The sequence below is a fragment of the Magnolia sinica genome, chromosome 14 (assembly GCF_029962835.1).
Source record: "Magnolia sinica isolate HGM2019 chromosome 14, MsV1, whole genome shotgun sequence".
Classification (NCBI taxonomy): domain Eukaryota; kingdom Viridiplantae; phylum Streptophyta; class Magnoliopsida; order Magnoliales; family Magnoliaceae; genus Magnolia; species Magnolia sinica.
The window spans coordinates 80,132,865-80,145,975 of NC_080586.1; the positions used below are offsets into that span (position 1 = coordinate 80,132,865).

Sequence of the window (13,111 nt, forward strand, 5' to 3'; positions counted from 1 at the left end):
GCCCACCAGATGGATGGTTCGGATTGTTGAGCCATGCAGCTATATGGGCCCCATCCAGTGATGCACATTTTCTAATCCTAAGCATGCTTCTTGTGTTAAATAATGGCGTGTTTGTTTGCACCAAATACCATGATATTTCATGATTAGTCAGTCTAATTTGGTGCAACATATCATGAAATTTCATGATAATTGGTGCAACCAAACGCACCATGAACAAACTCAATATTCAAAGCCATGTTATCTGTTAGCAGATTCAGTTTCTAGCTTCCAAAATGCAAATTACTTCTTTAGCTTCCCATATCGGGTTGGGGGTCCCAGCATGATGTCCCGATCGGGCCTACGAAAGACCTCCAAGTCGGGTATGAGACTGATTTTAATTAAAGTGTACCCAGGCCTACAAAAATTTCTATCGACTAGTAGAGGTTGCAATGAGCGAGGCTTGTGTCAGGCCAAGCTAGGCCCGGCCAACCCAACACTTAAGACACGGGGCCTGCTCCTTCACGGGCCTACTACACAGGCCCGTTTTAAGCCCAGAGGAATTGGTTGCCCGAGCCTGCCAGACTCGACCCTACCTGACCAGAAATTGATAAAATCCTTATTTCCCACTTAAATATTTTCTATCCATCCACTGATCAAGTGGGCCACACATGCACAAAGAAATAGACATTTTAAAGGAATGAAACCAATGGTCTATATTTAAGATAGATACATGGCATATTTATAATATATAACACATGTACATATGGTGCAAGTCTTAAGTGGGCCTGCTTGATTAACTGATTGAATCTTAAACATGGCATACGTCCCACCCCATGATATTCATAGATGAATAACTAGTATGTTGATTTATTCAGTTCTTTCCATCCTCTGAAGGAGTAGATGAAATAGACATAGAAATGGAAACACAGAAAGTTATTGTAAGAGGGCATGCAGTGGAGGAGAAGAAGGTAATCAAGCTGTCCATTTTGTAAGCTGTTGATGGATGCTTAGAATTGTCTGAACAGTGTTGATGTAGAGCGGGTCGCGGACAGTTATATGGCCAAGATGGATCAGAAAAGGCCCGGTCGACAACAAAAGTGATCCAGACCATCGAACCTTAAATCGGGCGTATCTTGCAATCCGGAATGAGTTATCTGACGTAAAATATATGATTTTGGGGTAGAACGAGCTACTGAAGCCAACCAACCCCGCTATGCTGGGTTGCGCAGCCCAGAATTGCGAAAAAACCCTGAATCGACAGTCGTTTCCCTGTTTTAATTTCGTTTTTACTATAAATAGTAAGTTTTAGTTTGCTTATAACTCCTCATTCGTTGGGCTTTAGGAGTTGCGCCCAACGTGAAAAGAGCTTAGAATAATTAGGAGAACGGTTTGGTGAAGCCAAATAGGACACTTACTATTTTTGGCCGAAAACCTTGCGCACTAGTAGACATCACGACCGTCTATAAATAGTAAGTTTACTATTTATAGTAAGTCGCAGATTCTAGGAGTTTGAGTTGTAGTTTGATTCTGATTTCTTTCCCATTGCTTGGTACCCCTATATAAAAGGTTGTGAACTCATTTTTATTCATCAATTAATCAATTTCGAATTTATTAGAATTTATTTCTATTTTCTGCTTTCTTTCCTCGTGGATTCGAGAAGTCTCCGGGAGGAGTCCAGAGAAGCTCCATGGATTCGGAATAGTTATCCTCATCACGTTCATCCCTGCGTCAAGTGTGAATTTTCTATGGTAGCCCGTAAAATTCGTGATGGGCCTGATGAATGGTACAGATCGAGCAATCAAATTATCCAAGGGTCCCAACACAACTAGGAGCACTTACAGTGCTCGGGATTATTCGTCTTTGTTACTCTATGGGCTTAGTACATCCTTTAGCAATGAAGTTTGTAGAGTGAGGGTATTTGTAAAGTTGTGTAAGGGTATTTTTGTCATTAATGAAATATCAACATCCCTGTTTAGATGACAGAGAAATCATGTCCTAGCTGCGTGGAACACTTGGACAGTTCGATCAGTGATTCCTGACTGTCCATCAGGTCAAACACACATTTTCATGAGATGCAATCAACAACTCCTGACCACTTGGCAACGAGCCACGAGTCACTCCTGACTCAGGCGAGTTAGGCTGATTTACCATCAAATCGCCACACGACTCAAAGTCCCTATGAGTCACATCGAATCGTGAGTTTTAAATCCATGCTCCTGACCAACCATTAACTCAAACGCTTTCGTGAGCCACCTTGTAAAAATTACACAAATCAGATGATCAGATCCATCCAAAAGTTTCCCTTCTTTTTCCGTAGCCTCCCATTTCCTGGGCCATTTGATTGGATGGTTTGAATCATTTGATAGAAATACTTCTTTTGTTCTACTAACCGATCCCAAAAATTAGATGGCCCAAATTGTAGAATGGACCTATTTTTGCACGAGGCATCCTACTGTCCATTTTGTAGTTGATTGATCGTATGACCAGAATCATTTGATCTGGTTAAGATTTGTATGGTAGCCATCGAAATATGTCATTAGCCTTGTGGACAGTCCAATTAATTGATTGGACTGAGCACTGGACCATTACTTGTGTTAACCGTGGTAAGAAAGGCTTTCGTAGGCAATACACATTAGTTTCTCTTATTAGCGTGCCCCAATTGATGAGGAGAGCAACAGGTTTATACAAAGTAGGAATATTTATTATTTTTACTTTTTAAAAAAAGAAATGTGGGAGCACACCAATCACTACAGGAAAGTAGGCCTTTAGCCTCAATTTTTTAGCCTCGGTTCAAAAAAAAGAGGCTAAATATGGTTTTTAGCCTCGGTTGTAAAGGAACTGAGGTTAAAAATTCACTTTTTGCCTCGGTTGGTGAGAAACTGAGGCTAAAAGTCTGTCATTTTGCCTCGGTTGGTGAGAAACTGAGGCCAAAAGGCTACCCTTTTGCTTCGGTTAGTGAGCAACTCAGGCTAAAAGTCTTCCCTTTTACCTCGGTTGTTGAAAAATGAGGCCAAAAGTTTGCCCTTCTACCTCGGTTGATGAGAAACTGAGGCCAAAAGTTTGCCCTTTTGCCTCGGTTGTTGAAAATTGAGGCTAAAAGTTTACCCTTTTGTCTCGGTTGGTGAGAAATTGAGGCCAAAAGTCTACCAATTTGCTTCGGTTGGTGAGCAACTGAGACCAAAATTCTACCCTTTTGTCTCGGTTATTGAAACTGAGGCCAAAAGTATGCCCTTTTGCCTCGGTTGGTGAGAAACTGAGGCTAAAAGTTTGCCCTTTTGCCTCGGTTGGTGAGAAATTGAGGCCAAAAGTCTGCCCTTTTGCCTCGGTTGGTGAGCAACCAAGGTTAAAAGTCTGCCCTTTTGCCTCGGTTGTTGAAAACTGAGGCTAAAAGTCTGTCCTTTTGCCTCGGTTGGTGAGAAACTGAAGCCAAAAGTCTGCGTTTTTGCCTCAATTGGTGAGCAACTGAGGCCAAAAGTCTGTCCTTTTGCCTCAGTTGTTGAAAACTGAAGCCAAAAGTCTGACCTTTTGCCTCGGTTGGTGAGCAATTGAAGCCAAAAGTTTACCTTTTTGCCTCGGTTGGTGAAAAACTGAGGCCAAAGGTCTACTCTTTTACCTTAGTTGTTGAGAACTGATGCCAAAAGTCTATCCTTTTGCCTCGGTTGTTGAGAACTGAGGCTAAAAATCTACCATTTTGCCTCAGTTAGTGAGAAACTGAGGCCAAAAGTCTGCCCTTTTGCCTCGGTTAGTGAGCAATTGAAGCTAAAAGTCTGCCCTTTTACCTCGGTTAGTGAGCAATTGAGGCTAAAAGTATGCCATTTTGCCTCGATTGGTGAGCAACTGAGGCCAAAAGTTTACCCTTTTGCCTCGGTTGGTGACAAACTGAGGCCAAAAGTCTACCCTTTTGCCTCGGTTGGTGAGAAACTGAGGCAAAAAATCCACCCTTTTACAGGCCATATACGACGGTTATCACTCAAAGTTGTTGCCCATTCCTAGCTGGAGACGGGCTGGGGTAGGACACGATCCGCGTCCAGAGGGTCATAAATGATATGCAAACACTTATAATACATGGAATACAAGTAATTAAAATTAAACGGTCCAAACTATTTATGAAATTTCAGGTGTATTATCAACCAAAAATTAAGCTTATTCTATCATCCAACTATTATATTGGACATTTATTGGACGGTTAAGAATTTAAAATATCCAAAAGTCTACTTTTAGCCTCAGTTGCAGCCTCAATTGTATAAGAACCGAGGCTAAAAGTCTACTTTTAACCTCAGTTGTATGAGAACCGAGGCTAAAAGTTTGCCATCTAAATTATAGTTATCAGTCATACGATCTTAATACATATATCATACCTGTATGATATCTGGATCGTTCATCAGTCTGGACCTAGTGTGGATGGGCCCCACAGCAAGGAACATACTGTCTTGAGTGTGGTTGGGGCCACACAGAGTCTGTCATGTCCAGCAAATGTTTGATGGGTCCTGGCACATGTCACGTGTGCACACTTATAAAAATTAGGCCGTTGGATTTTTTTATTTTGAACCGTCCAACAAATATCCACCAATTCAATTATCAGATAATAAGATAATCATAATATTTAGTTCATGATAGATGTAATCTAATTAGCATAAGCTCGATTGTTTAATTTGACTGAATTTATGTCAAATTTGTAATTTCTAAGTGGCCTGCGTATCATCCAACACTGTCAGGCAGAGCATGAAAGTTCCCAAGTCGCGTTTGCTGTCACTTCCTCCCGCTTCTTCCATCCATTCGAAAAAATAATACATATAGAAATATCTCCGGAGAGAGAGGCGCTGCTATTTCAAATCGCCATTTTCATAGAGAGAGAGAGAGAGAGAGAGAGAGAGAGGGCAGATCTACAGTTTCGTTTTTCCATTCTCAGAGATTTCATCAATATCAAGAGGTATTTCTCTTCTCTTGCAATAGATATGAGTCTTTTCTCATCTCTATGCTGCTCTTCCCAAGTTTTAGGGCCTGTTTGGATGCCTGTAAGTTCTTTTAAGTTGTAAGTGACTTACCTGTAAGTGACTTACAGGTGAAAGTTACTTACAGGTAACCTGTTTGGATGTAAGTTGTAAGTCACTTACAGGTAAGTTACTTTTTCTGTTTGGATAACATGTAAGTTACTTACAGGTAGAAAGTCGTATATTCACATCGAGCATATCTTAGATTGGGGAATCGTTCTAAAATGTTATAATCATATAAAAAAACATGGGATCAAATATGTTATTTTGTTAAGCCCATCAAGATGAATATTTGAGATAATTATTAAGCTAAAACAATCATCAAGTGGGCTATAAAAGTGGGCCCACAAATTCAAAAAATCTATAATATGGAGTAATAACTCAATTTAAGCATTGAGAATAAACTTAAAAACATTAATAGAAAATCTAGTAATTAAATTACTTGCATTCCAACTGTGCAATCTGATGTAATTTCCAAGGGCCAGCACATCGTCAATCCCACTCTATCATCAAAGTTTTTCTCATTCTCTAATGAGGAGTTTGATGCTCAGGATCTAAGAGATTCACAAACACTGATGTAGATCATTAAATTACTTGCATTCTAACTGTGCAATCTAAGAGATTCACCAACACCGCGAGTACATCACAAGATCACCAACCACAGGCCACAGTGAGACCAACCAGATAAACGATCTACAGGATCACCAACCACAGGCCACAGTCCCTGATGGTTTCATGGGATGCTGCATCACATGGTCCGTTCGGATTAGAGGCCCATGACACGTGTGAAAAAATACGCAGGTGCGTTGTTTGGATGCCAGCGTGCCTTATGGAGTAATGTCAAACCACTCCCGTTTTCAAAGGAGAAAAAAAGGGTAGATGAAACCCTACCGTTTTAGGAGGAGAAGAGACAGAAGGCAGTAACTGCAGCGAGAGATTGCAAAGATGGAGAGAGATTTGGTGGGTTGGTGCGTTTCTCCCTCTTCCCCTCTTTTTAAAAATCTGACCGTTGAGCCTGTAAGTGACTTACAGGGAAGTGACTTCCCACCCCCATCCCCCTGCAGTCTTTTGGTAGATTTGCCTGTAAGTGACTTACAGGTTGTAAGTTACTTACAGGTGATTTATCTCCCCCAAACACCACCTGTAAGTGACTTCCCTGTAAGTAACTTCCCACTTACCCAACTTACAGGCATCCAAACAGGCCCTTAGGGTGTGGTTTTTTTTTTCTTCTTCTTCTTTTATGCCGTATGCCGAGGAAGATTAGGGTTTCTGCCCTTGGGAGACATTTCAATTTCGTTTTGGTCGGAAGCATCTCTCTCTATCTATACATCCGAGTGGATATGGCCATGGAAATGTCAGATTTCTTCTCAGATCTTACATTTTCCTGCAATTGAGGCATGTTTAAAGCCAGAGACAGACGAATACCATGCTTTTCGACGATTTTCCGTACGAGTACGCTGCGGAATTGTTAATTTCAGGCTTTCTGAAGGTTATTTTAGCAGATTCGGTGATTTTCAAGTTTTTAATTTCTCGATTTGTAACAGATTCCGAGGTTCTTTCTGTTGTAATTTGTGTATTCTTAGGGCAGATTCATAGAATATGGGTTTTCTGTGGTGTTTTTGTTTTGAATGATATGGCGGTTTCTAGGGTTCGTTGTGAGCTTCTGTGGGTTTTGAAGGGTTTCAAGTATTCTTGTTATTTGCATAATTGAGGGCAGATTGGCACAATTAGGGTTTTCTGAGATTTCCTTTTTTTTTTTTCAAAAAATTGTGGTTTCTGGGTTTTGTGTGGTGGATGAGAAGGGTTTGTTGGAATTTTGAACGATTTCTGGGGTTATTTCCGTCAATATAGTCTCCATCGAGCGGTTTATATGAAAAAATTGTGGAATTAGGTTTATCTAATGGTTCCTTTGGCGGAATTTGGTGCTTTGGGTTGATATGCTGTAGTGAAAAGGGGTTTCTGTTTGGGTTTCGGTCTTTCCTATTTCCCGAGGTGATTAGGAAATTGAATTAAGCAGTTTTGTAAGCTGCAGATTTCTGGAACTAGGCCTTTTTAAGTTTTATATGGTTCACAGAAGGCTTTTCTTGCAAAAAGTAGGTTTCAAGATTTATATTACTTGAATGATAGTTGAAGGACATATGTTGGAAAGGTTTTAATGGCGGCAGGAAGTGAATTGTTGTTGAGAAAGGCAGGCAGTTGCAGTCTGAAAGAAGAGATGACCAAGGTGACACTCCGTGGTATCCGGAATCAGGGGCATCCATACGTCGAGCTAAGGGAAAATGGGAAACGGTTCACCTTCTTTTGCACGTTGTGTCTCTCCCCCTGTTACGGTGAAACCACGCTGCTCAATCATCTCAAAGGAAACCTTCATGCTCAAAGGTATGCCGATGCGAAACTTACCCTCTTTGGATCCACACCATGGCCTTTTAATGATGGCATCTTTTTCTTCCATCAATCATCTGAAAAAGACCAACGACAGTTAACAGTATTGAATTCTAACGTATGATAAGATTTCAGTTGCTAACAGTGACAACTCTGGAGCTATTATGAGTAACAGACATGACAATACTTTGGAAGCTGATAGCAGTGATGGAATTGGGCTTAATGGGAATAATGGAAGCGTCAATTTGAAGCCCAAAGACATTATTCTTGGACTTTCTTATAATGCCTGTGATAAAATTGTGAATAAAGCTCATATGATAAAATTCTTGGACTCTGCATTTCTATCAAGCAGTGGAACAGAATAAAGCTTAACCTAAAGCTCATATGACACGTTAGACTCATTAGTCTCATATGAAACATTAGATGACTTGGATATTGTTTAGTGGAATTCATTCTTTTATTTGTTATCCAAACCCTTTTTTCTTTTTTCAGGCCATTTGCTCATTCAATCTCCCGAGTGTTTTTTTTCTTCTTTGAATTCTATATTAATTTTCATTTTTGAATTTTTGTGTAACTTTCAGGGATGGATTTGGACTGTGAATTTAGCCCTCTCAATAGAAGAAAAGTGAGGTCACCATGAGTCATTGGAATTTGGAATGTATTTCAAGCAAGGGATAGCTGATGCAACAAAAAGAGCTTTGACTGAGTAGACCTGGTCACATCAAGTTGTGTGAGTTTCAAGTTGAGCCACTTAGCTTTAAAATTATGGCAAATGAAAATTCAGTCTTTTATAAATGTTACCAACCATAGTGCAGCACCTCTTCTTATGTATGTTGAACATCTAAACCATTCATTAAGTAAGCCTCACTGTGCATACCGTCATTCTAAAACTTGGTGGGTTGACTCAAAACTCACCCAAGTCAACTCGGCTAGAGAAGATTTCGAGCCAAGACTCTTGGAAACTTGCTGACAAGCGTAACTCACCCAAGTCAACTCAGGAATTTTACTTTGTTTTAAAGATAATGGAATTTTTAACTATGATGGATGATTCCTTTGGATGCTCCGTGTCGGGGGAGTTCCTGGTGTCCGCTGTGAGAGACGGGGATCTTCAAGAAGCTAAGGCTCTCTTGGAATATAATCCTCGCCTTGCAAGGTACTCAACTCTCGGCATTCGTAATTCTCCTCTCCATTATTCTGCAGCGCAGGGCCACTACGAGGTGATTCATTTAGTTTTTGTTTCCCATTTGATCCTGACTGGTTATTAAATTCATGGGCCTTTGTAGATTTTCTAAACTGATTGTATTGGCCTTTTCCTTTAGATTGTTTCTCAATTGGTTGAGGCTGGCGTTGATGTTAATCTTAGGAATTATCATGGGAAGGTAATATCAATCTTTTCTATTTATGCAAATTAGACGATTTTCTTCTGTTTTTTCAATTTGTTCTTTTTTAGCATTTACTACTTAGAAGTAACCCTTCAACAACAACCAAAAAGAAAAACGTAGAAGTTGGAAGTAAAAATATTTTGGTATCAATTTATACTTCATTTTGAATTGCCCATCACCTACATTTTCCATTCATCAATCTGTAATAAGAGGATTGCTACTGTGACAAAAAATTCATGTCAAGTGTGTGCTAATTGTCAGAAAATAAAACCTGATGCTAATTCTGTGCAAGTCTAGCAAAGCAAGATTTGATTGGCAAAACAGAATTCATACTGAATCAGTGGAAACGTTATAATTTAGGGACCAGCAAGACAGATTCTAACAAGCAAACAGAGGATCCATCTTTCATTTTTATGTGGGCTGAAGGTTTTTAGAGATATCAACTCACCTGAGGAGTGGCATGGACTGCAAATCCATTAACGATGTGATTTTGAAAGAAAGATAAATTAGTAGATCCAATTCCACTTTTATGCAGGTGAGCTTAATTCTGATGTATTCATGGCTTTTCAAATGACATTCTCCATTTATTTATTTTCTACTTTGAAATGGTGTTTGTATTTTGATTATTATTGTCATTATTTTCTTAAAGCAATTTCTTCATGGGTGTTGAGTTTTTGTGAAGTGTAGAATGCTTTTATTGTGAAATTAGATGCATAAACTGGATCTCAAAGAGAAGAAGCTGTATTGGATTTTCTTTAATTTTGCGGTTGAGGTAAGCCTCACTGTTTCTTGGATTTTTAAACAGGGAGATTTCTAACCTGGTACAGGACATGAATTTACTTCCTGTGCGTAGCTCAAGAATGGGATACCTTGCACAATGATCCGGTGATCCTTGAAGTTCACTATGTTATAAAGATGCAACGGTCATAATACTGAGGTCATGGTTTTTTCCTCATTGCACTATGTTATAATATCTGTACTTTTTCGTTCTTTGAGAGAATTTTGAGTGGAAATGGAATCACTATGGGCCCCCTGGAACTCCATTACTTCTGCACTAGTCTTAAGTGATAGTGGCCATACATCCATGTGTTCTTTTAGCTGTGGTTTGAGCATGGTAGGCCAACAGTTGTATCTTGGAACATAAGGCTCCAATTTATCTAGCTCCAGATAATGGTGACATGCTGGTGAGGTAAAATAGATCATTTTAAATTCTATAAAACATGGCTATATGGTGACTGCGAGTTGATAAGGCTTGGACTCTGATTTCTCCTTTCTTTTCCATAGTAATGATTTTTTATTTTTTTTTGGGAGTTCTTCTTCTTTGTTTCTGCAATGGTATGCTGATTTCTCTTAAGTCGACATCCTGATGGTTTAAGTGTTTGGAACTGAGGTTGGTGTTTTCTCTCGGGTTCTCATCATGTTTAGGAATTGGGCTCCTTGAGCTAGTCGTGTTGGGGATCTTACTATACAGGGGACGGTTTTTGTAGAGCTGTTGTTTCTTTTAGTTCCTTTTCGTTCTCTCTTTTGTTGTATTTTCTTTTCTTTTGGTAGTCTGTTCTCTCTCTCTCTCTCTCTCTCTCTCTCTCTCTGTCTTGTTTTGTTCAGGCTGGTGCTAAACATGTTTATGCGGTGGAGGCATATGAAACGGCAGAATATGCACGCAGGCTTATTGCTGGGAATCCATCATTGAGAGAATGGATTACGGTGTGATTTTATTTTGCAGTTTAAACTTAATACCTGAATTTTTTGAGTTCTTTGCCGAACTCACCTGGTTGCTACATTGTTCTCATTTTCGTGAGGGTTTTTGTTCTTTATATTACAGGTGATCAAAGGTAAAGTTGAGGATGTTGAATTGCCTGAGAAAGCAAGCATTCTGATTTCTGGGGCTATATGATTCAGAAGGGTGTTGCAGGGAGCACAGATCCATTGCCAAAATATTAGATCTGAGGCAACATGATTGTGTTGAGATTTCCATCTTATTTCCATGGTTTCTCTGTTTGTGTTGAGATTTCAAGTCTCTTGGACTAAGGGAAAAAACCTATCTCTATTTTTCTTCTTTCCTTTTCTTTTCTTTATGTTTTTTCATGTTTTATGGATTGGGATTCCAAGTCTATTTGACTGAGAATTGAAGACTCTTTCTGAGTTTTCTTGGGTTTTATTTTAGAGGAAAAATCCATTACAATATTGTAGCTAATGTTGTGGATCTGACTGACTATGCACAGGTTTATGAATGGGTTAAAATAAATGATTTAGCCTTAATTGTTGAGAATTGAAGTTAAAAGTGAATTTAGCTTCAGTTGATGCCAACAAAGGCTAAATCCATCTTTAGTCTCAGTTTTGCCTCAATTACCTAAATTGAGACTATAATTCCCGTGGCTAAAGGCTTTAGCCTCGGTTGTTGAAAACCGGGGTTAAAAATAGATTTAGCTTCAATTGGAGGCAACTGAGGCTAAAATTTGGATTTAGCTTCAGTTGGAAACAATGGAGGCTAAAATTTTGATTTAGCCTCATTTCAAGAAAACTGAAGCTAAAAAGGTTCTTTTAGCCTCACTTGAAGAACCGAGGCTATAAAAGTTACTTTAGCCTCGGTTGCTAAAACTGAAGCTAAAGCCTTTAGCCACGGGGGTTTCAACCTCGGTTTGAACAATTGAGGCAAAACTGAGGCTAAAGGCTTTAGTCTCAATTTTTAACCTTTTTAGCCACAGTTTTGAACTGAGGTTAAAGCCTCCTTTTCTTGTAGTGAATTGTAATTATATTGATAATTATTATATACATTAGAGGGGCCTATAGTGGCTGATTCTCTCCCCAAATTCTTCACTAAAGCTTTATATTACAACTCTCATTAAAAAACAGGAAAAAAGAAAAAAAGACCACCGTGAAGTATCCAACATTACAACAATTATTCATTACACATTACCTGGATTTCTATCAAACTTCTTCACTATAACATCCTATAACAATTACTAAAAGAGTCTATCTTTCATCTCATCAAAGAAGCAGTAATAGACAATCCTCCAAGACCTCTTGAGCACTAAAACACCACATAAGGCCCAAAACCCAACTACAAATCCTGGTCCCAGCCCAGAGTAAAACCAACACATCTCATCCTCTTCTTCATCTTTTTCAATGTTACCAGGAGGACTTGGAGGAGTCTCATCGCTAACACACTTATCTAGAAGAGGAGGTCCACAAAGTCCCTTGTTGCCCATATAAATAGAAGGATCTTGGAATGTCTGGAGCTGATTTCCAGATGTAATTTTTCCCCACAAGTTGTTAAATGACAAGTTCAAGCAACTTAGAAAAGTTAAATTTGACATGCTTAGAGGAATTGTACCTGAAATCTGATTTTCAGAGAAATCAAGAGACTCGAGCAATGCTAATTTACCAATCTTGTCTGGGATCTTTCCGGTCAAATGATTTCCAGATAAGTTTAAAGCACGCAATCCCAAAAGTCCTGTGAGTCCTTCAGGGATCTTTCCAGATAAGTTATTTCTTGAAAGGTCAATACATGTAACTAGCGAAATTGTTCTCGTGTATTCAAGCTTTTGCCCCTTCACTGACACAGGCAAGTTTTCCTTGTAATATGATGATCCCGAAATTGTTCTTGTGTATTCAAGCATTTGCCCCTTCACTGCCATAGGCAAGTTTTCATTATAATATGATGATCCCGCCCCTCCGTAGGAAAGAACATGGTTTATCTTCTGCTCATTCTTCATCGCCAAGAGATTTTCAAAACTTTGGGGAATTAAACTAGATAAACAATTTTGTGCCACATCAAGGACTTGAAGAGAAGTTAGGTTTAATAATTGTGGTGGGATGTTGCCAGTAAACATATTGGATCGTAAGCGCAAAATTCTTAAAGTTGGAAAGCTTTTGCTAATCCAAGTGGGAATACGACCCGAGAAATTGTTGTATCCAAGGTCTATAGTCTCCAAACCAGCAGATTTCTTCAGGGAAAAAGGGATTTTTCCTGATAGGCTATTGTTGCTCAAGTGCATTGTTCGGAGTCGACGCAACTGACCCAGGGACCTGGGTATTTCTCCTGATAACCTATTGTTGCTCAAATCAACTGCCTCAAGGGCTACACAATTACCCAAGCTCAATGGAATGATACCACCAATATTGTTTCGAGAAAGGTCAAGTGCAGTCAAGGAATTCATTCCTTCTATGGATGAGGGAATCGTGCCACTGATTTGGTTACCTTTGGCAGAAAAGAATTCTAAATACTGCATCGCGGATGTAAAATTGGGTGGGATTGGCCCAGAAAATTGATTGATGGAGAGATCAAGTACTGTGGCTCCATTCAATATGCAGGGTATGGGACCACTGAAATGATTCGAACTCAAATCAATGTAGGATTGAGGCTGCATTTTTAAA

At 39.3% G+C, this 13,111-nt stretch overlaps 2 protein-coding genes across 19 annotated transcripts; one reads left to right on the plus strand and one right to left on the minus strand.

Annotated features, from left to right (window-relative positions):
* Positions 1-4,718: 4,718 nt before the first annotated feature.
* LOC131224696 (E3 ubiquitin-protein ligase XBAT32-like) lies at positions 4,719-10,795 on the plus strand. Of its 18 annotated transcripts, none has more exons than XM_058220006.1 (4): positions 4,719-4,909; positions 7,934-8,569; positions 8,672-8,731; positions 9,095-10,795. In XM_058220006.1, the coding sequence occupies exons 2-4, from the start codon at positions 8,375-8,377 to the stop codon at positions 9,212-9,214; spliced, it is 375 nt and encodes a 124-aa protein (XP_058075989.1). In that variant the 5' UTR covers positions 4,719-4,909; positions 7,934-8,374; the 3' UTR covers positions 9,215-10,795. The 18 variants fall into 18 exon arrangements, 2 of the variants coding, with proteins under 2 accessions (XP_058075989.1, XP_058075990.1); XR_009161141.1 differs by lacking the exon at positions 4,719-4,909 and adding an exon at positions 6,191-7,349 and having other exon boundaries at positions 9,540-10,795; XR_009161137.1 differs by lacking the exon at positions 4,719-4,909 and adding an exon at positions 6,191-7,349 and having other exon boundaries at positions 7,934-8,505.
* Positions 10,796-11,697: 902 nt separating this feature from the next.
* LOC131224698 (receptor-like protein EIX2) lies at positions 11,698-13,104 on the minus strand. The gene has a single exon (XM_058220008.1). The coding sequence runs from the start codon at positions 13,102-13,104 to the stop codon at positions 11,698-11,700; it is 1,407 nt and encodes a 468-aa protein (XP_058075991.1).
* Positions 13,105-13,111: the final 7 nt, after the last annotated feature.